General features: G+C 42.4%; 2 protein-coding genes across 2 annotated transcripts; one reads left to right on the top strand and one right to left on the bottom strand.

Moving 5' to 3' along the window:
- Nucleotides 1-308: 308 nt before the first annotated feature.
- Nucleotides 309-6,428, bottom strand: LOC137003752 (interferon-induced very large GTPase 1-like). The gene is made up of 2 exons (XM_067364036.1): nt 6,231-6,428; nt 309-5,066 (listed from the first exon to the last, which is right to left on the bottom strand). Exons 1-2 carry the CDS (start codon nt 6,426-6,428, stop codon nt 309-311), a joined length of 4,956 nt encoding a protein of 1,651 aa, XP_067220137.1.
- Nucleotides 6,429-20,271: 13,843 nt separating this feature from the next.
- LOC137003462 (zinc finger BED domain-containing protein 4-like) lies at nt 20,272-22,659 on the top strand. The gene is made up of 2 exons (XM_067363634.1): nt 20,272-21,713; nt 21,817-22,659. Exons 1-2 carry the CDS (start codon nt 20,408-20,410, stop codon nt 22,038-22,040), a joined length of 1,530 nt encoding a protein of 509 aa, XP_067219735.1. The 5' UTR covers nt 20,272-20,407; the 3' UTR covers nt 22,041-22,659.
- The last annotated feature ends 363 nt before the right edge of the window (nt 22,660-23,022 follow it).

The following is a 23,022-nucleotide window of genomic DNA, read 5'->3' as shown; positions in this document are numbered from 1 at the left end:
CACATTTCATCACACATAAGTATTTTGTATACATTTAGGAACTAATAATGATTGCTGACAATGAGATTAGGAAAAGATTCTCTTAAAGTTTCAAATATGCATGCAAAAACAATTTATTTTCTTATCAGAAGCATAAAATCAAAACTCTGCATTATACATTAGTGTTTAGTTATTTAATGATTAGCTTTATGCATTTAATTATGTTTATAACTTTTTCTTACTGTCCAGAATTTTCTTTAAAGGTGTTCTGACTTGAACTAAAATATTATTTAAAGGACTTAAATCAAAGAATAAAAAAGACTGTTTGTTCAGATGTATTTGTCCAAACTCTCTAGAGCATCCTGTTTTGAGTGATTTCTCCATTCGGCAGGAATCTCACCATGACCCTGAAATTTTAGATTGTAGTAATTTTCCAGCTCTTTCTGAAATCTGCAGACAAACCACTTCCAGTATGAGAGCTCAGAGAGGTCAGGGGTGATGCTCCATTCAGCATAACAGCCTCCTGCTGTTCTGTAATATTTATATGGAATGGATTGTTCAGATTTACGAGATGGGTGAAATCTCTTAGTACTTGACACTAGAGTTGTGCAAAAATTTGCAGAAAGATTTTGTGTTCCTCTGTAATGCCACCCATTCAGTCCATTAATTCGATGGAAAGGAACACTGTGAAGTTGTGGATCGTGGTCTTCTGCTGTGTTTGTGCAGATGGCTTTACAGAACGGACACTGAACCCAACAGCAGTGACAGAGGTGTTCAATCAGAATCTCATCAGTCCTGTCCTTATAATCCAGCTTCAATGGAAAAGATTCTGTACTGAATGTCTTGCTCATGTCAGATATTATGGGAGGAAGTACTTTTATTATTACCTCTTCAAGGAGTTTTACATTAACATCATCACGACTAACTCCTTTGAGGTCATTCTCAGAGAATATTAGCAGATCTGATAACTTTAGTGTGAAAATCTTCAACCACAGATCAACATCTCCCTGGTTTTTATCAACCTCTTGAGTTGCTCTCTTCACTGCTTCTATGATCTGCTTCTCCTTCTGTCTTAAATCATCTCTCATCTTGGGCAGAACACTTGTGTTGAACTTATCATTGATGTACTGACTGACTTCACTGCTGATGAAACTCTTGAAGTGTTCTTTGGGATTATCAATGTAAGTTAAGTATGACTTAAAATCTTCCTTTTCTGCCAGTGTCTTCAGGATGTGCTTCTCCAGTTTAGATCTGTTTCCATTCAGTGATTCACAGTTTGTCTTCATTTCATCTGCCAAATCTCGGGCAGTTTTCTTGTAGACGCTCTGCTGAATGGGTTCTTTAAGTTTGTTACAGATGATCTGACCTAAGATCGCAGTTGATGTTGCTCCCTGGCAGTTTTTCTGGAAAATATTGTAATATTCTTCTCTTTTTCTTGCAATATAGAGAACAGGATCATTGGCTTCTTTGAAAATGTCATGCTGCTCCTTGAATGTCATTTCTACTGTGTTGAATATGGCAAATACCAAATCACTGAAGAAGTGTTTCTTGAACATATAATTCTCTTTATGTCTTTCTTCATATTCTGTTAATTTTGCTTTGATGAAATCACTGAGTTCTTGAATGTAACTTTTATTGTAGCCCATCTTTGCAATGTTTTTTGACATGATTGTTTTTTTTACTTGCTGAACAATGTCTGTAATTAAGTTGTTGATTTGGGCATCAATCTCAGAAAAACCAATCCATCTTTTAAATTTTTCATAAGCTTTTTGAATCTGTATATACTCTGAATAGCTTGACATGTTTAAAATATTGCACTTCTTGCTTTCCGTCCAGAGGTCTGAAAAACGTTCATTGCCGTCACAGAGGACCTCCTTCATATCTTTTAATACATCAATGTCTTGAACTTGCGGTGTGTCTTTGTCAATCTCACTCACACATTGTTTCCAAAAGGATTCAAACTCTTGTTGCAGGATCTCATCATCCTTTGCTTTGTCTTTGAGAGTTGAGGCAAGATTTTTGGCCTTCTCAAGTAGAGCATTTTCATTTTGTGTCCTCTGAGCATCAATCCTTTCCTTTAGGACTCGCTGCTGGAGCACCTCATTCAATTTCCTCTTAGTTTCCCTAACAATGTTTTCCTGTATGTGTGAGATTTTTATTTCAAAAGATGTTTTCCACTGGATCAGTATATTGGCATTGGTGTCTCTCTCAAAGAATTCTGACATGGATTTCTTCACTTCTGTACTTTTTACATTCAGTTCCTCTTGAAGATATGTTTCTTCAACCAAATTGATGGCTCCATTTTCTATTTTGTTCTGTAATTTGTTTTCAATTTCCAGCATGGTCTTCCGAAGACTCCAGGCCCACTTACTATATTCTGTCTCCAGTTTTCTATATGCAGCGATCTCCAGAGCATTTCTGAAGCTGAACACAAAGCGTTCATTCAGTAAAGCATCCCAGAGGTTTTTAATATGATTTTTGATGTCTGTCAGCATCATGCCGTCTGATTTTGAAACACAAGAAAGAATAGTTTTCTTAAGGTCTTGAACATTTTCACAGTATGAAGGGTTTGGTGGTGCCATTGGTGGGCTTCCCTCCCAGAGCTGAGCAAAATACTTCACATCCTCCTGTACATCAAATCTAATGACATCACTGAATCGTTCTGCATTACTGACTTCATCTTCAGCAGCAAGTTTTGTCATCTTATCCAGTGTCTCCTGCAGTCGTCTCCTTCCCTCCATGTTTTTCTCTCCAGCTGTGACGTCTGAAACGTTCTGATGCACAAACACACAGCTGGGATTCAGTCTGACCTCCTTCATCCTCAGGAAGGCCTGAACAACAATCTGAAGAATGTCCTGCATCTCAGATGGATTTTCTCCATAGACGTTGATCAATGTCAGATTTCCAAGGCCAATAACAAATGTGGCCAATTCATTGTCATGATGTCTTATTGATTTCCCCGCCAGTTCTAGAGAACGAAGTCCCTCAGTATCAACAACCAGAATATAGTCAATGTTCTTCTGTGTTTTAATCTCGTCTGACAGTTTGACCAGCTGCATGAAAGCTCCTCTGGTGCATCTGCCAGCACTGACGGCAAACTGCAGTCCAAACATGGCATTCAGCATGGTGGATTTGCCAGAGCTCTGAATCCCTAAAACTGACAGCACAAACACTCTCTGGTCTCCCAGTTTCTGGATGAGTTGATCTAGAACAGCAGAGATCCAGATCAGAGGAACATGAGCAGCATCTCCATCCATCAGCTCCAGTGGAAATCCAGAGATCATCATCTGTGCTGCAAGACTCGGGAGAGAAGAGAAGTCAAACTGCATGTCTTTCTTGTTCTTCTTCACAGATGAACATGATTCATAAATCTGTCCAATTTCTCTGAGGATGTGCTCCAAACCAAAGGTTGCATCTTGAAGTTTCTTAGATAGTTCCAGAAGTTCTCTTTGTTTAAGCAACCGTGCCACAATTTTATCACTGCTTTTACTTAGGTTTGAAACTGTTGACCACTTTTCACCATACATGTGACATAGATGAGAAAGGTCAGCTGAGGTATATTCATCCAGGAGGATTCTGAGCCATTTAAGAAAAAACTTTGACTTATTTGCAGCACCTGAGTTCATTTGTTTCATGAATAAATGTATAAACATACTGATGTCACATTTATGCTGTTGTTCACGGACATTCATCATCTCAATCTTTTTTTTACTAATTTCCATTTCCGGGTCATCCCCTTGAGGTCGATTCAATTCTTTATTCTTCTGACACCACTGATGCCACAGTTTTCCCTGACAGGGCAAAAATGATTTTTTAATTTCTGTCAGATCTTTTTTCTCCAGTAGACTCATCATCTCTTGTGCTGCTTCCTTTCCTTTTCTGCAGTAATAATCGTCTTTCTCATCTACTCTGATGTCTGACTGTTTGGCCAGATCTTTAAGTCTGAAAGTGGAAGGTGATTCTGAAGATGAGAATGAGAGACAATCTGTAATAGCTTCTCTGAGATCTTTAGAAACATCTGCCTGACCTCTGTCTTTCAAACCAATTTTATATTTTCCTTTCAGAGAGGTCTCAGTGAGAGCTGAATCAATCTCAGGAAGAAGGCAAATCAGTGGCTTTGGGTCCTTGTACAGGTTTTCGATTATTATCATGCTTTTGTCGTTCCTTTTGAGCTGTGGTAGAAGAACAACATTGACTGAGGCCATTTCAGTCATTATATGCAGCTGTTTCTCATGGTCTCCTGCATCACCATGTAGATTACAGAATGCAACATGTTCAGTGAATTTATCATCATATGTTCCAGAAGGGCAGAACCAGGCGATCTCCACCACTCCATCCATCAGGACTCTGGTTCTGCTGCTGCCGGGGCAGTGTCTGTGGAAGAACGTGTTGTGTTTCTCATTGATCAGACTGTTCATCAGCTGAGACTTGGATGAAGACACAGAGCCAAACCTGAAGAAAAACACCATTGGAGTTTCTGCCTTGTAGATTGGCTGGATTTTACTGATGATTTCATTGTTGTTGTTTATTATTTTCCAGCTCTGGTTAATTTCTCTAAATGTCCAGAGAGGAAACTCAATCTGTTGTGTGAATGGATCAGGAACAAGCAGAGGCAGAGCATACCGGCACTGGGACAGTTTAGTGACCATCATCTGCTTCAGGACATGATCAGCACAATGAAACACGGCCATCTGAACATCCATTGGGTGAACAGAGTCTCTGTTGTTCTGTCTTTCATTAGACATAGATGTATTTTCAAAAATGTCACTAAACACATCAACGTTGTCTGCATATAATTGTTTGGCCTTTTGTTGTTTTTCTTTGTAATTCTTTGTAATCTCTGAAACAGTGATACTTCTTGCTTTGTAGTTCATCATCAGTAGTTTTTGTAAGAACATCTGAACCAGGTCCTTCTCAGTACAAGACCCTTGGGACTGTAATGAATTTGCAGTTATCTGAAGAACATCTGAAGCTCTCAATTTATAGTTGCTCTTGACTTCAAGTTGAAGTCTGTGAAAAAGTTCCTCCACTTCTTTTTCCAGTTCTTTTCCTTTTTTTCCAAGGTCGATTTCTTTGGCTGTTTTGACCTGTAAAAAACATTACAGTTTTACTTTCATCTCTCATTTTTTTACAGATTTACCAGTACAAGGAGCTGCAAATAGAAAACAGTTATTTTTTCCAACAAAATATTTTCTTGTAGGCACCATAGTCAAATATAATCAAGAACTTTGTAACAACTCATAGTTCTAAGCTGCTTACCTCTAACAGAAAACAAGCTAAAATAGTAGACGATGAGTGTTTTGTTTGGATAGGAGGAAGCATCTACCTTTGCTGTCACCAATACTGATTGAGTCCAGATTGAGAAATGTTTGTGTTTTGAGCTCAATGTAAGTTTTTTCCATGTTCTGTTTGTTCACGAAATTTTGGGGGTTCAAGCACGTAGCACTGAAACTCTATTGTAATTGTTAAAATTTCCAAGGATCAGCATTCTCCCCTAAAAAGTGATCGGGCAGATCAAACCATAGTCGTAGAGTCTTGAAACTTTGAGTGCTGGTAGCACTCACACATCTACAATGTCACCAAGGCTTGCCTTGATCAGCCTGACGGGGGTGCTACAGTGGTCAAAAGTATGAAATCGTTTGTAACTCCTAAACCGTTAGGCATAGACTCAAATGTCTTATATCGTTGGAATCCTTGGCTAAAGATGGACAAAGTTTTTTTTGTAACCTAGTGTTTTTTGGCCAGCTCACAAACAAACCAGTGCTGAAAACCAGCTGATGTCTGATTGTCAACCTTATTAAAAAAAGTTTGAATTTTACTTCATGGTCCCTAAGGTCCGCCAAAACGTTCAAAGTGGGCAGAGCCACTTTTACTAAAATGTCTGTAACTCACAGATGGAATGAGATATTTTGTAAGAGCTCAAAAGGATGCAGTGACTGGCCACTTATTGGCACTGTAACAGGTAAAAAACATGAAAATGGCTATACCTACTTCATCGTAAAGGATGATTTGTACTTCTGTATTGAGTGTACGCCGTAGCTACGTGCGCCTGATGTGAACCTCTTCAAAAATGTAACAATGCGTCAATTCTAAGTACACCGCAAGTAAAAAAGGGCACGGAGCAAGCGGAGAAGAGGGAGCATTTTCAACTTCCACAGGAATGGAAAACACTCTGTTTTAGGAGACACAGCTGTCAAAAAAGTTGTTGCCTATTTGCCACCATCACTGCTGAATCTTCTCTGACAACATACATGATAAATTGCTTCTTTCGCATCTGTGCCTGGTGATTCTAGCCCCGTTTGTGCTGAGGCAGTACGGTGGCTGCAATCATAGGGCTCGCAGGTTAGCTCGTGGGGAAGTTTGAGAGAATTGAATTCTCTCTCGACTTCCCCGGGGCTGGCAAGGATGAGTGGCTGTAAGACAGTGACGTTCGCGCCTGACGTCACCATGTCCGATAGCGAGCGTTCCTCTGGGTATGTAGAGCTGCTGTTGTGGCGAGGGGGGCGTGGTTCAGCGAGGTATGCAGCTGGAGAGAGTGTCGGGAGATGCACGGTGAGTGAGTGGGTTAAACGCAAATAACAAACACCTGCCTCTTGTTTCAGTAATTGGTGTGGAGAGAGTATAAGATGCCAGGAGAAACAGGAGTGTGCAAGAGAGAGAAGGACAGCTGACTGTTGAACCATGACATACTTTTGTGCTGTTTGCACAGCCTTTTATTTTTGAGAGTGAATTTTGACAATAAAACCACCGTCAGCAGTCAAACCGACCCTGTCCTCTTCCTTCCCTAAACAAGAACCTCATTACACTGGGGCCAAAACCCGGGAAGGAAGAAGGGAGCCGCCGCCATGCAAGCCTCCTCCGCCACGCAAGCCTCCTCCGCCACGCCATTTGCGGACATCATCTCATCCCTCACGGTCTTGCATCAAGACCAACATCAGGCCCTGCTGGACTTAAGAACCAATCAGGAGCGGCGATTCCAGGCCATCCTTCAAGCCCAGCAGGAGGGCCGCAAGAGGTTCTGGAGATGGATCAACCGGGATGTTTGTACGGAAGCCACCGATCAGCACGCTGTGCCAGCCCACCTGCCCTTAAACAAGATGGGGCCGCAGGATGATCCTGAAGTGTTCCTCTGTCTGTTCGAGAAGTCTGCGGAAGTGTGCGGATGGCCCAGGGACCAATGGCCGATGCGCCTGATCCCGTTACTCTCTGGTAAATCTCATGTGGCAGCCCAGCAGCTTCCCGTACAGAACCTCCTGATCTTCAACGACCTCAAGAGGGCCATCATCCAGCAGGTCGAATGGAGCCCAGAGCAGCACCATCAGCGCTTCCTTTCCCTGGAGTTGGGTGAGTCCGTTTGGCCCTTCGTGATGGCCCAACAGCTCCGGGACTCCTGCCGCAAATGGCTACTGGCTGAGGGAAGCGACGTGGACCAGATCATCGATCGTGTGGTGCTGGAGCAGTTCGTCACTCGGCTCCCGAAGAGAACGACTGAGTGGGTCCAGTACCACCGTCCCACTTCGCCATCCATCAACCTCGCGGAGGACCACATGGTGGCGTGCCCAGCGGTCAGCAAACCCCTGCCATCTGTCTCTCTCTCCCTCTCTCTCCCCTCCTTCTCTCTCTTGACCTGTCCCTCTACCTAGGTCCCGTCTGCCTGGCCCTCCTCGAGTCAGTTCATGAGTCCAAGAGGGGCGGGACTGACTGCGGCCAGGCCGGACCCCGCTCCTGTTTCTCCGCTCTCTCCACGTCAAACGTTCACCCCACTCTCTGCCACTGGAGCGGTGGGGAGGTCTGGGCCGGCCAGTTGGGGAGGTCTGGCCGGAGCATTTTGTGGATATGTGTCCTGTAATGGAGGTGGGGACAATGGTCCGGGTCCCGGATGTCCCGCAGGCTGCCCCCGGTCAAGCTGGCTGGATTCAAGATGTAACCAAACCTCGATCCATCAAAGCCTGATTCAATCTGGGGCATTGGATACAAGCCGCATGGTTAAGGTGCAGTGTGTGCACAGGGATGTGGTGGAATACCCTGTATTGCCGGTCATTATCCAATTCCGGGCTGAAAAGCATAGTGTTAAGGTGGCAGTTAATCCGCACCTCTGGCATCCATTAATTTTGGGAACGAATTGGCTAGTGTTTACTGAATTATTGGGTTGTTTATGCACGGATGCCTCTAGGGGAATAATGCACCAGAAGGGGACGCGCAAGTGCAGGCAGGACAGACTGAATGGGGACCACTGAGTACTGCTTCGGGGGAACAGAGCAAAATCGAGAGACTTATTCTCTCGGAGCGTGATGACTTTCCCCTGGAGCAGTCTCAGGATGAGACGCTGAAACATGCATTTGAACAGGTACCTACCATCAACGGTCAGCCTTTCCAACCTGGACGTCCGCTTACCTATCTGTATTTTGCAGTCAGAAAAAATCAGTTGTATTGAGTGACCCAAGACACTCAGACAAAAGACAATACAACCAAGTTGTATGTTCCAAGGAGCCACAGGGAAATGCTTTTCCAAGCGGCTCATTCTAATCCAATGGCTGGACACTTAGGTCAAACAACAACACTAAATCGCCTCATGTCCCATTTTTTTTGGCCGGGCATTCATGAGAATGTGTGCAGGTGGTGCGCCTCTTGTCGTGAATGTCAGTTGGTAAACCCACCGGCCGCTCCAAAGTACTTTTGTGCCCCCTCCCATTAATGCAGGTCCCCTTTGAAAGAATTGGTATGGACCTCATCAGGCCATTAGAGTGATCAGTAAGAGGGCATCATTTTGCATTAGTCATTGTGGATTATGCAACACAATATCCTGAGGCAGTGGCTCTCCGCAACATTTCGGCTAAGAGAGTTGCTGACGCACTGTTTAGTCTAATCTCCCAAGTAGGGATTCCGAAGGAAATCCTCACTGATCAAGGCACGGCATTTATGTCACGGACGTTATGCAAACTTTATGAATTATTGGGCGTTAAATCGATTCGTACTAGCGTCTTTCACCCACAAACTGATGGTTGAACGTTTTAATCGCACACTTAAAACCATGATTCGGAAATTCATTCAGGAGGATGCCAAAAATTGTGATAAGTGGTTAGAACCCCTGTTGTTCGCTGTGCGAGAGGTCCCGCTAGCCTCCACGGGGTTTTCCCCCTTCGAGGGGGAACGTCAGCCATCCTTAGAGAAACTTGGGAGGACAGACCATCTCAATCTAAAAACAAAATTCAGTATGTGCTGGACTTGAGAACAAAACTCCACACTTTGGGACGGCTATTCATGGAGATTTTGTTACAAGCCCAGGACAGACAGCCGGCTGTATAACAGGGGGACTAATTTGCGCAAATTTTCACTGGGAGGTAAAGTGGTTGTATTACTCCCATCGTCAAGTTCAAAATTACTTGCAAAGTGGGAAGGACCGTTTGAGGTCACACGGCAAATTGGTGAGCTCGATTATGAGGTAGCAAGGTCTGATAGGAGAGGAGCATGTCAAATGTACCACCTCAATCTCCTTAAAAAATTGAATGAGGCAGAATCAGTGATGTTTGCGACGGTGATTAGTGGAGAGGATGATCTCAGGCCGGAGGCGAATATAAAAAAACAATCTCCCGCACTGGCCCCAGGGGGAGATCACCTCTCGCCCTCCCAGCTCACTGATTCAACTAAGTTACAAGCAGAGTTTGCTGACGTGTTTTCTCCCCTACCTGGCCGTAGAAACCTCATTCAGCACCATATCGAGACAGAGCCGGGCGTGGTGATTTGCAGCCGGCCGTATCGCTTACCTGACCACAAGAAAAAGGTAGTTCAGGCAGAATTAGGAGCGATGCTTGAAATGGGGGTAATATAAGAATCCATCAGTAACTGGGTGAGCCCCATAGTTTTGGTTCCTAAAACAGACGGCTCAGTGCGGTTCTGTGTGGATTACCGCAAGGTGAATGCTGTGTTGAAGTTCGACGCGTATCCAATGCCACGGGTTGACGAACTGCTTGATCGTCTCGGCAAGGCTCGTTTTTACTCGACATTGGACTTAACAAAGGGTTATTGGCAGATCCCCTTGTCTTCATTATCCAAAGAAAAGACAGATTTCACAACACCATTCGGACTACACCAATTTGTTACATTTCCATTTGGGCTGTTCGGGGGAACGGCCACCTTCCAGCGACTAATGGACAAGATTTTACGGCCCCATGCTGCATATGCTGCTGCCTATTTGGATGATATTATCATATTGAGTAATGACTAGCAGCGGCATATGCAGCATTTGAGGGCTGTCTTGAGGTCGCTGAGGGGGGCCAGACTCACAGTGAACCTGAAGAAGTGTGCAATTGGGCATGTGGAAGTAAGGTATCTGGGCTCCCACTTGGGGCATGGGCAGGTGCATCCCCAAATTGATACAACGGCAGCAGTTGCGACCTGTCCGTGCCCCAAGACCAAAAAGGAGGACTAGACCTTCCTGGGGCTGGTGGGATATTATAGAACGTTTGTGTCTAATTATTCAGACCTCACCAGCCCTTTGACTGATCTTACTGAAAAGGAGGCACCAGATACGGTCAAGTGGATGGAGCCATGCCAGCAGGCGTTTAGCCAGCTAAAGACTGCTCTATGTGGCTGGCCGTTGCTTCACTCTCCTGATTTATCTCTCCCTTTTGTGTTGAGGACTGACACGATGGACAGGGGGCTGGGTGCCGTCCTGTCCCAGGAGATAGAGGGGGAGGAACGGCTGGAGCTGTACATTAGTCGCAAGCTCTCTAAGAGAGAGACTAATACCGCACCGTTGAAAAAGAATGCCTTGCCATCAGGTGGGCCGTCCTCCACTATTATCTCCTGGGACGGGAATTCACCCTCTGTTCAGACCATGCTCCTCTGCAGTGGCTCCACCGAATCAAGGATACCAATGCAGATCACTTGTTGGTATCTAGCTTTACAGCCTTTTAAGTTCAAGGTGGTCCACAGGCCGGGTGTTCAGATGGCTGTGGCCGGTTTCCTCTCCAGAAACGAACACCTGTCTCTTGTTTCAGTAAGTGCTGTGGAGAGAGAATAAGACGCCAGGAGAAACAGGAGTGTGTGAGAGAGAGAAGGACTGCTGACTGGTGGACCCTGATGTACCAAAGAAGTTGCTACTGAAGTGAAAGTTACTTTGTGACTGTGTTGTTACTTTTGTTCTGTTTGCACAGCCTTTTGTTTTTGAGAGTGAATTTTGACAATAAAACCACCGTCAGCAGTCAAGCTGACCCTGTTCTCTTTCTTCCCTAAACAAGAACCTCATAACAGCTGTGTTTTTGGGACGCGCTTTTGGGCTGCAGTTGTTTATCGTCCCCCAGGACAGCTAGGTAACTTCTTGGAAGAGTTGGATGTGTTGCTTGCATCTTTGCCTGAGGATGGTACTCCTCTGCTAGTACTTGGAGATTTCAACATCCATCTAGACCAGGGGTCTCAAACTCAAATTGGCTGGGGGACATTTCTGTGATTGACACCTCATAGGAAGGCCATTTTAATATTCAAGCACAAGAAAGCGCAAAATTTCTGAAAATATACTTAATTATTTTTTATTTACTTCAAATTTTGTTTCTAAAATTAAGATCTGCTCTGATGGATAGATCCGTTTAGATCCACTCTGACAAACAACAAAAAACTCCCTGAAACTTCCTAACTCTTCCAGCCAGATAGCAGAATTCCCTGTTTTTACCTTTATTTCTATTTCTTATGCGTTCCATTTTTATTATTATATATTTGGTTCTTCTTTATGTAAAGCACTTTGAATTACCATTGTGTATGAAATGTGCAATACAAATAAAATTGCCTTGCCTAAAATATTTTTGCCATACCTAAAAAATGTAAACAGCACTGTCTCTATCATTGTTACATACAGTTTAACAGTTAAGTGCAAATATTTTCCCTTACTTTATTTTAGCTTAAAGAGCATCAAAATCTTGCACTGAACCATAGGCTACTGAACAAATGCAATCCCTGAATACATTTGTACACTATTATATTTCTTTCCAGACACCTAGCAACGCTTCTGCTCACAGCGCTGAGCCACATTTCTCCAAGATGCCGTTTGACACGCATCGGACATGTTTCGGTGGTTTAAAATCTACGCTTGCGACTTGCGTGAGTGCTTTTACTGTAGGCAAACGTGCTCATAATAGAAGCGGCGTGGTCGCGACTTACATGTGGTGCGGCGCGCTCGTTTTTTCAGGAGCGCCTATGCTGCGCCTATGCTGCGGCATCAGACACCACGGTCATGGGTGCGTAAGCGCTTTGGAAAGAATGAGAAAGTGGCGCGGCCGCTTATGTGACGCCATATCTGTGAACGTCCCCTTAGAATGGTGACTTTTTCTTTGCATGTGGAATATGGTATGAGACAACTAGAGAACAATAATAAAATAATAATAATTTAGCGGGCCGAATTATGTTTTATTTTTGAGATCAGTTGTGGGCCGGGTGGAGGGCGGAGGCGGGCCGTAAATGGACTGCGGCCCGGCAGTTTGAGACCACTGATCTAGACAAACCTCAGGCTGCTGACTTCCACACTCTGCTTGCCTCATTTGATCTCAAGCAAGTGGTTACCTCAGCTACCCACAAATCAGGTCACCAATTGGACCTCATCCCACCTATCCTCTTTGGTCTCATGCACGCTTCCTGCTCCTAACCAGTTCTCATTACTGGACACTACAAATGCTACTGACACTCTTTGCTTAACTCTAACATCTTGTTTAGATGACTTCTGCCCCTTTTTAACCAGACCAGCCCACACCACCCCCTCTGCCCCCTGGCTCTCTGATGTTCTCCGTGAGCATCGGTCTAGACTCAGGGCTGCAGAGAGGAAGTGGTGCAAATCTAAAGATCCTACTGACCTTCGCTTATATCAGTCATTTCTTTCTTCTTTCTGTATTAATGTCTCCAATGCTAAAACCTCATACTATCACACTAAAATGAACAATTCAACTGACTCCCGCACACTTTTCAAAACCTCATCACTTCTTTGCCCTCCTCCCCTCCCTCCCACATCAGCTCTCACAGCTGATGACTTTGCCACATTCTTCACACATAAAATAACAACCATCAGCGGCTAATTTTCCAACCACACACTGACAATAACATCTTAACGGAAAACACACAAACTCTCCCCTATTTCTCCATGCTATCTGAGGCAGATGTTTCAAAACTCATCCTTTCCAGTCACCCTACTACCTGTCTGCTAGACCCAATCCCCACTCATCTTCTTCAGACCATCTCCTCCTCAATTCTACCTGCACTCACTCACATTATCAATTCTTCCCTTCACACTGGAACATTTCCCACAGCTTTTAAGCAGGTTAGACAGACAGGAGGAGGAAGAAGCGGGAGTAATGGGTGATCAATTGTAAACACTGTTGCATTTGTAATCGATCCCCCAGCCATTTAAAGGTATTATAAAATATATGTGTGTGTGTATATATATTTTATATTATGCTCAGATACTTCTTATGGTCAGACTGATGGCTTGGCCCATAGTAATTATTTCTGGCCGCTTTTTCGGTTTGATAATAAAAGCATCTTTTAGGCTTTAAGAACCCTAGATTCTATCCTTTTTCATGTAAAAAAGAGCATTAGGATCTTCTGTCTTTTAGCCGCAGGGATATGAGATGGGTCTATTTTATTTTTTAAAATAAGACCTTGTTTTCCTGTATAGTTTTTCTTAGCATGTAGTTTATCAGGAGGCTGGCAACATTGCATTTGCCCTCTCCCCTTCTTCCTCCACCTCCTTAGTTTGAGATCTTTCTACTTGCTCAGGTGCTTCTTTTATAGTTAAGCTGTCAGCTGGCCTTTTGAGAATATTTTTTCTAAAGGCCGCCTTCTTTCTTGATAGTGAAAGTGCTTTTAGGCTTAAAAGAACTTGAATTCATCCTTCTTCATGCATTAAAATAAGGAGGGAAAATATTTGTTCTACAAGCCGCAGGAAGGTAAACTAGGTCTATGTTTATATAAAGTGTAGCTCTTGTTTTTCCTATATAGCTTTCCTGAGCATGTGGTCTGTAAATTTAGAAGGGGTTCTTTTGGGCAAAATAACTGTAGCATTAGGTTGGCTAATTTTCAAAACATCTTTATGGCCGCTATTTTGTAGCCTCCTATGTTAGAGTAGCTTCTCAGCTAATACTTTAAGTTTGATTTGAGTTAGCACTCGTCGCTTCAGTTATTTGTGTGCAGGATGGCTTATCGGCCACCTGACACTGTTTGCTTGCAGTGCTTCATTTTCTCCTCATATTTGAAAGATTAAAAATGAAGCCCAAGCTTTGCTTGGCCCAGTAAGCCTAACTAGCAGCTAGGCTAGAGCTAGGTTTAAGTGTTTGTTTGCTACATCACCCTTATTATTACTATCCGTGTGAGGTTGTTTAGTTCCTAGTTCTGGCCTCCTCCTGAGGGAGTTGTTGGCCGTATGTGATTTCCCCTTCATCGTTATGTCAGTATCACAGAAGAGGTTATTTTGGGCAAATAACTGAGATGCTAGGCTGGCTAGTTATACTCGCAGGCCGCTGTATGGCTGCTAAGTTGTTTGTAGCCTCCTGTGTCAGAGTAGCTTCTCACAAATCACAGATTTGTCTGTTGGAAGACATTTATCCTGTGTGGATGGCATTTACTACAAAGCATTTGCGTTTGCTTTGGGGTTCTAAGACTTTAGCCCCACATATTTATGTGAGCTTACTCCAGGTCTGTGTTTTACAGAGTACACCGCTTGTTGGATTGTGTTGGATGAGCTGTTTTGTGGGCACTCACAGCTACCTAATTACTTGGTCATGCGCTCAGCATGCTATGTTTTCTGTTGAATGGGCCATCCTGAATACCACCTGAATTGGGTTCTTGGTGTGATGTGAGTTCATTTGTAAGAACTTTAGTTATGTTGTAGGCCTCTTCTGGTCAGCCTCCATGACTATGTGCCTACAGTATGGTCTGGCTGTTAGGTTGAGCTTCGTGCTTCCCTTTGGGTTAACTGTGTAATTGTGCTTAGCTCCCTAAGCTGGTCATTGGTTTTAGACTTCTATGAAGTCTCCCGTTCAGACTAGACCTAGGCTGGTTTGTGCTCCCCTGTACTAGGGTTTTTCTAGCATACAGCCTCCTCAGTTGGGCTTTTATTTCTATATTTTTATTTTGCGTGTATCAAACTGCCAAAGTCACGTGATTTTAGTAAACGAGGATTCATTACGTCATCACTGTTTCGAAACATTTCAAAACAGTTTGAAATTTCAATGGTTCACCGGTAGAGGGCGATAATAAAGTGAGCCCATGAATCATGCAGATTCACTGAGAACTGTTGAACAAGTCTCTAGGGCTTTACCCTATGGTTTTACCTGATCTCCGATGAGTTTTATTCATTTGTAGATGTTTTAATTATACATTAGCATAATTAAAATTAATAATGGTAATTATTAATCTCTTACTGGCCTGTTTAGCTTGAGCCATGGAACAGAGAAACACGCAATGAAAATTGATAAAAGAACACATATTATACAGACACTCTATATTTAATCTTATTAGATGATTAGTTAATTCCATTTAATTGATTTAAAAAACTTTTGCAATACATTTGTTAAAGGGTATTTTTAATGCATGTTTGGGTTTTGTTCTGAGTTTTGTTGCATTTGCATTGTTTCGAAGCCTCGAATCATTACGGCACATTTGATTCAACTGCTTCAGTGTTTCATGAAGCCTCGATCTGCCCATCACTACTGCGCAGTAGGAGGAGATCAGGGTAACAGCTTTGTTGTCGTACCACCTGACAATGACCATCCTTTCTCCTTCTCCACCATGGTTTCACTGCAATATGTGCACACCAGGCAGGCCACCATTTTGGAAATGTTACCATGGCAACAAAAATGCACAGATTGTCACATGACTGAACCTGGATGTTCCTTAAATGTCACTTAGGGACTTCCTGGGTTGAAAGTAAGGGATAATGCTTTAAAAAGAACTTTCCAGATAATCACCAGTGTTTGTGACACCCACGTCACCACGGGTTCTTATGCTGAGTAGATCTTAGGACGAGTGGATTGCTCCCCTCAATATGAGTGTTTATAGTGCTCAGCTGAGTTCTGCTCTCCAGGATGCCCGTTTCTACGGGTGGGTTTGAGTCGCTTACTTACCACTTTCCATGGATTGTTGGTCCCAAATGCCTTGAGCAGCCTTCCACAGAAGACTTAGAAGGCTTTCCACAGAAGGCCTCTTTTAGGCTCAGCTTGGGCTGTTGGCCATAGGGAATGCTGTCACTGACAGCCTTGGGGAGAGTTGCTCCCGGCTTTCTCTAGAACTGCCGGATGTTTGTCCAGACATTTTGGTATGCACTCTCCTTTAGCATGGCGGCGTGGGCATATCGTTCCCCATAGCGTGATCAAATGCAGAGTTGAGTTCCCTTTCGAAAGGGAACGTCTCAGGTTACATATGTATCCATAGTTCCTTGAGAACAGGGAATGAGACTCTGTGTTGCCCTGCCATGCTTCGGGCTGCCTGCTAAACAGTCCCTCAAAGATGAGTAAGTTTTGACTGCTTCCTCAGGCACTCCCTTTATTCGTCACGGTTCACGCCGTAATGACGTCATAGGCTGTCGCCAGCCAATAGGATTGGAGTGTTGTGATTCTTGGCATTTCAAACACCTGTCACGAGTGACGGTCCCCCATAGCATGATCAAACGCGTAGTCTCGTTCCCTGTTCTCAGGGAACTATGGTTACATACGTAACCTGCGACAAACTCCTCATTCTGAGCGACTTTGCCTCTAGGACCACCGCTGTCCATCAAATCATTCGTTAAATTTTGGAGATTATTTCAAAAACCAATGTTGGCAAACTTGTCCTAGGTTTTTGGCTTAACCTTGATAAAACCATCCTCTGCATTATTTTCGGGACTCTCTGGGTCAATAGTTATCAAAACGATGTTAAACTTTGGCCTTTGGATAGCTATAGCAGGGTCATTTAGAAAATAGGCGTGGCCAAGTCTACCCAAAAGCTTATCATTCCTAAACAAAAACTCAGAACTTTGCATCATTACCATTTCTTCTATTCGGACGGGACTAGTTTTCCAAACGACGTTTGAGTAACAATTCTTATCAACCTACGTCTGTGATTTTATGTACGGATTCGGATGGGACTAACATCTCCGTGTTTATTACAGAGGTAGGAGTGTCTGTGTTTTACATGTGGGCATTTCAAAAGATCACATGTTCAGAATGCGTGGATTGCGTATGGTCATTGTAGTGTGAAATTTATCATCATGATTTAATAGAACTGGGTTCTTATAATAAACCCACTGGAATAAAAAGTTTTAACTTATATATTTTACACGTTATGTAATTAAGTGCAGAAATGAAAGTAATTTCACATGAAACTGATATTACAGTAGCCAGTCTTAACAGTTTACGTGATTTGGCTCTTCTTGTTGATTTATTTTTTTTTATTTCTTCGCAGTGTACCAAACACATCTACATCCATTATCGGTGCGCAAAAAGCAGACACAGCGAGAGATTGTACGGTAGTTCACGTTGACCAAAACACACAAGAAAAAGCGTTTTGGAAAAAACATTTTCGGAAATCACAGACATTCGCATTCGGACGGGATTAGATTTCTCCGAGGACCGCCGAGTTTGACGAAAAACAGTAGGTAATTTGCTCTGGAATTTTTATAAAGGTCATGTGAGAAAAAGACAGACATGGCAGATTCGGACGGGATTAAAATCTCAAAGTACGTCTGTGAAACAGAAATTTCTCTAACGTCCCCCTGTGAAACTAGTCCCGTCTGAATAGGGCTATACTTGGAGACTGGCACACAGGTCGGGCTGTAACTGTTAAAAAGGTGTCAAAATGATGTATTTCTATAGCAAATCCCATGGAATGGCCCTCTTTCTGACTGATTTGCTTACAGCTTCACAAAATTGGGTGTGCACATGCATCACGATTCTAAAGAAGCTTGGAAACTTTTGTCGACATCAGGCCTCTGCTAGTGCTTTAACATTTATAAAGGTGAAAAAAGCTATTATCCTAAGCAAAATTACATTTAAATTATTGGAAAATGGTCTTCTTTATGTAGAAAAAAATTAGGTGAGCTTATGCACCATAGGATTCTAAAGAATCATGCAAATCTTCACAGAGATTTTGTGTTTTATTACACTCTAAAAGTATCAAGTGCTGAGACCCTGTTGTAATTGTTCAAATTTCCAAGGATTAGCATTATCTCCTAAAATTCATTGGGCAGACCAAACCATAAGTCATAGAGACTTGAGGGCTGGTAGTACTCACACTGTCCACAACATCACAGAGGTTTTCCCTGATCGGCCTTTAGGGGGGGCGCTACTCCTTAGGAGTTCATAACTCCTAAACTGTTAGGGATAGAATCAAGTGTTATATTGTTGGAATCCTTGGCTCAAGATAGACACAATGAATGAATGAAAAATTCGAAAGAAAGTGGCCTCCAGGGGTGCCTTTGTGTTTTCACATGCATAAAGTATATTATGTAGTATATTGGAGTATATTGTTTATTGTTTATAGGATTGTGTATTGCGCAATTTTCTGCACATGCCCACCACATTCATACCACATGGTGGAACTCCTCATTCTTAGCAACTTTGCCTCTAGGACTGCCGCTATCCATCGAATCATACGTTAAAATCAAACCTATCCTGAGGACCCCCATCCCTGCGCATTTTGTATTTCTCCCTATTTCTGACACACCCATTTCAAGTCTTGCTGTCTCTACTAATGAGTACATGATTTGAATCAGGTGTGATAGATGAGGGAGACATACAAAATGTACTAGAACCACTACGTTAAATATTGGAGATTATTTCAAAAAACATCTTTGGCGAACTACTCCTAGGTTTTTGGCTCAACCTCAAAAACTGTTAAAAAGCTTTATAAACCATATATTTCCTATGTTAAATTGCCTGTATTTGCTGTTAATGGTCTTTTCCATCTATGATCAAGGTGGTTACAGGCTTGCTAATTAAAACATTATACCTTTTTACGCATATGCTTAAAGGCCTTAAAGTGTTAATAATAGCTGCTTGCAGATATATTCTCTATTGCCTTTGTGTATGAATTGAAATTTGTTTCACGTTTACTCTATGTTGTATGTGTTTGTTACTAGAGCCCGACCGATATATCGGCCGGCCGATATTATCGGCCGATATGAGCTAATTGCATTTTAATCGGCATCAACGTTTATAACGGCCGATGAAACCTGAGAAACAGTCTCATGCTTCACTCATGTTATGAGTGTTGCATAGTTTGCCCACCAGAGGGAGCTCTGCAACTCCCCAGTTGACAACAGCGCCAGAAATTGACTACAGAAGAAAGCTATCAGCCGAGCCACGGAGATGTACTCTTTTGACGGTGAGTCTGTCGTTCGTCATGTGAAATGATTGTAGATTTAGTTCATACACTGTATATAAAAGCAGTGTGGTAGTTCTAGCTAACGGTCCTATCATTATCACTTCTAAATATTCTGTAACATCACTTACAGCTGCTAATGCATTGCTATATTAGATTAGCCACAAAGCTAATACCATGTTTATCAGTGAAAGAGCGCGAACGTTAATAAGAGGTCAAACTATAACGTTAGCGTTTAACTTATTCTAAATATATCTGCAGTGTTTCCCACATAATGACCGCGTAACTGTGGCAGGGGGCCGCGTGTAGTCAATGACTAGAAGTTATGTACAGCGTGCCTCGAAAAAACAACAACTGATAAGATATACGGGTCCGTTGTGAATGTGTCTGTGAGAGCAAATATAGTGTAGTTACAGTAACTACAGTAGGTGCGTCAGAAATGATTAAACCAGAGGGGACATGTAAATAAATGTGAGCTGAACAAGCGCTTTTTTTTTTCTTCTTTTTTACAGATTGTTTCAAAGCAGCTTTACAGACACAACAGGAAAATGTTGTAATAATATAGTTAAATATAAGTAGGTAATAGGTAATATCTATTGCTTGACAAATAAAGTAAAATATATATATATATATATATATATATATTTCTCTATATTTCTCATTTTTGCCTATGTAGGAGATCCCTGTTTATTATTATTATGATTCTAATGATGACATGAGTAATGATACATGGTGATATTATTAATACACATGCTTATTCTTTCTCTGTCTCTCTTTCTGCCCTACAGATGGCTGAAAAAGGTGAACGCTGTAGCAGCAAAGTGTGTGTGATTCCTCTAATGCAGTGTTCTGCAATATATGTGCAGCTAATGTAAGCCAGGGGTCTATCAAAGCGAAGCAGAAAAACACTTCCATTTTGTGGACTCATCTGAAAACCAAACACAGTGAGCAATATAAAGAGGCACAGCAGCAGAGTGAGGTACAAAAAACTCTTTCTGTTAGAACACAGCAGCCTACCCTGTCACAAGCGTTTGATAAGGTACTCAAATGGGGTCCATCAGATCCAAGGGCAAAAAACCTGGACAAAAAAGTAATGGAGATGATAGCGACAGACATCCAAGCTTTTTCTGTGGTGGAAGGTGTGGGGTTTAGAAGGCTGCTGGCTGCTGCAGAGCCTAGGTACACTCTGAAGACAGAAAAGTTTTATCGCACAGATAAATTGCATCATGTGCATGCAAAAGTGGTGATCAAGATAAAGGAGCTTTTGGCTGTTGAAAATGCAAAGCATATTGCATTTACAACAGATTGTTGGTCAGGGTCCACTGAGTCGCTAATGAGCTTGACTGCTCACTTCATCAATGAAGAATGGAACAGGGTGCAAGTTGTCCTAAATGTGAAAGCCATGAGTGGATCTCACACTGGTGAGTACATTGGACAGTTGTTTTTAGACATGCTTACCGAGTGGGATATAGACAGTGAACGTGTGCTGCTGGTGCTCAGGGACAGTGGAGCCAATGTTGTTAAGGGGATGAGGTTGGTGGAGATGCCTGACCTCAGCTGCAGTGCTCACACCCTCCAGCTTGTCGTGAATGATGGCCTCCAGGCACAGAGAGCTGTAGGTGACATCCTGGCCAAACTGAAGAGGTGTGCAACCCATTTTGGTCATTCAGTCCCTGCCAAGCAGAGGCTTGAACAAATTCAGAAGGATGTTGGTCTACCTGAACACCGCATTCTCCAGGCATGCCCAACCAGATGGAATTCTACATTGCATATGCTCCAAAGGATGCAGGAGCAAAAGAGAGCACTGACAGTCTACTCTGGGGACTTTGGACATTTTACATGTCCAAGTGTGGAGGAGTGGGACCTGGTCGAAAAGCTGATCAACACACTGGAACCAATTGAGGAAATTACTCTAGAAGTGAGTAAGTCTGATGCATCTGCATCATGCATCATCCCCACCATTGAGGTTTTGAAAAGATTTCTGGAGACTCAGGGTCCTGAAACTAGAGGAATTCAGACTTTGAGGAAGGTCATGCTCGACAGCTTAACCAGAAGGTTTTCCAAGATTGCAGAGTCCAAAGAAGCAGTGCTGGCCTGTGTGCTGGATCCTCGTTACAAACAGCGTCCCCTCTCTGACAGCACAACCAAGAAGGCCAAAACCTGGCTTGAAAAAGAGGCAGACAAACAACATCAAGCAAGCTCAGCAGCCACTCATAAGGATGCCGAGGGATATTCAAAGAAACCTAGGATGGAGAAGTCCCTAGACCAGAAGCAGAGTGTGCTTGACCATCTCTACGAGGACATGTTGCAGAGCCAGCAAACAGTGACAGGGGTGTCTGAGAGTCTGAACGAAGAGCTGGATCGGTATCTTCAAGAGCCTGTTCTTGATCGCAAAACAGGTTTCACTATTTATTTTTCAGTGATATCAAATTAAGTTATGCTTTTGTATGTTAAGTATATAACATTTGTATTTGTCATCATCATCATCATCATCATCATCAGGTGACCCCCTGCAGTGGTGGAGGCAAAACGCTGGCCGCTTCCAGACTCTGGCTCCATTGGCCAGGAGGTTTCTCACTCCTCCACCTTCATCTGTCCCTAGTGAGAGGGTATTCAGCACTGTGGGGGCCATCTATCAAGATAGGAGGAGCTCTCTAACAGGTTCCAAGGCAGAGATGTTGTGCTTCCTGTACTACAACCTGCCACTTCTCAACTGGCAGTACTAAGGAGCACCCTGTTCAAGACATTTTTCAAAACACTGTTCAAATATTAAAGTTCAGAGCAAGACAGAGTAAAATTCTAAAAGTATAATTTGTAAAAAGTAGTGAAGGAGGAAAACCTCTTGCCTGTGTGTTGTATATATATTGAGAACATTCTACATTGTTTAAATTATATTTTGGTATTATTTATTTATTTTATATTTTATATTTATTTATTTTATATGTAGCTATACATTTAACTTATTTTAATTTTATTTTCAATTCATTGACATGGTTTTGTGGAATATTGAATTTGTTTGGTATAGCTCTTTTACTTTAACTTTAGTATTATAATTTATTTACAGTACACACACAGACTGTTAAATGTTTAAAACCAGACTGTTTTTTGATCATTAAAAAATATATACTTTTGATGTGCAATTGTTTAGTCATTGAGACTGTAATCTAAGGCTTTTTTTAACATAATCTCTTCTGGAAAATGGTTTATACAGCCCACATACATAGAACAGGCAGATATTTTGCTATTGAATGTTGTGTAAGTGTAGTTTATAGGAAATGGGTCTAATATCCAGTTTATTTTCAAAATCAAAATATCGGCTTATAAATCGGCTCTTTTCGAGTTAATATCGGCATCGGCCCCCAAAAATCCATATCGGTCGGGCTCTATTTGTTACCAAGCTAATGCTCAATTTAGATAGCCTATTCTAGAAGTGCTCTTTAGTAGTTTTAATACTACTAATATAACTCATTATGGGGATATCGTATCTTAAAGTGGATTTGGAACTGATCACACAAGGAATAAAGCATTTGTGAAGTACACAAATGGAAGTGCATGGTGAATAGTTATTGTTTGGACTATCGTTTGTAACTCACAGAACTGTATTTCATCATGATCATCTACAACAAGTACAATGGACATTAATCAAGGGACATTTATGCTTCTCAATGGACTAAGATCAGATGAGGTTTTTCTTTTCATCCATTATTC

The sequence above is a fragment of the Chanodichthys erythropterus genome, chromosome 16 (genome assembly GCF_024489055.1).
Source record: "Chanodichthys erythropterus isolate Z2021 chromosome 16, ASM2448905v1, whole genome shotgun sequence".
Lineage (NCBI taxonomy): Eukaryota > Metazoa > Chordata > Actinopteri > Cypriniformes > Xenocyprididae > Chanodichthys > Chanodichthys erythropterus.
This window is presented reverse-complemented; position numbering and strand designations above follow the sequence as displayed.

Coding starts and splice junctions, on each gene's coding strand:
- LOC137003752 (XM_067364036.1), bottom strand. CDS start 6,428: ATGGTGACGTCAGGCGCGAACGTCACTGTCTTACAGCCACTCATCCTT. Junction 5,067..6,230: donor CGAAAGAAGCAATTTATCAT/GTATGTTGTCAG, acceptor TGTTTTTTACAG/GTCAAAACAGCCAAAGAAAT.
- LOC137003462 (XM_067363634.1), top strand. CDS start 20,408: ATGGAGATGATAGCGACAGACATCCAAGCTTTTTCTGTGGTGGAAGGT. Junction 21,714..21,816: donor TGTTCTTGATCGCAAAACAG/GTTTCACTATTT, acceptor CATCATCATCAG/GTGACCCCCTGCAGTGGTGG.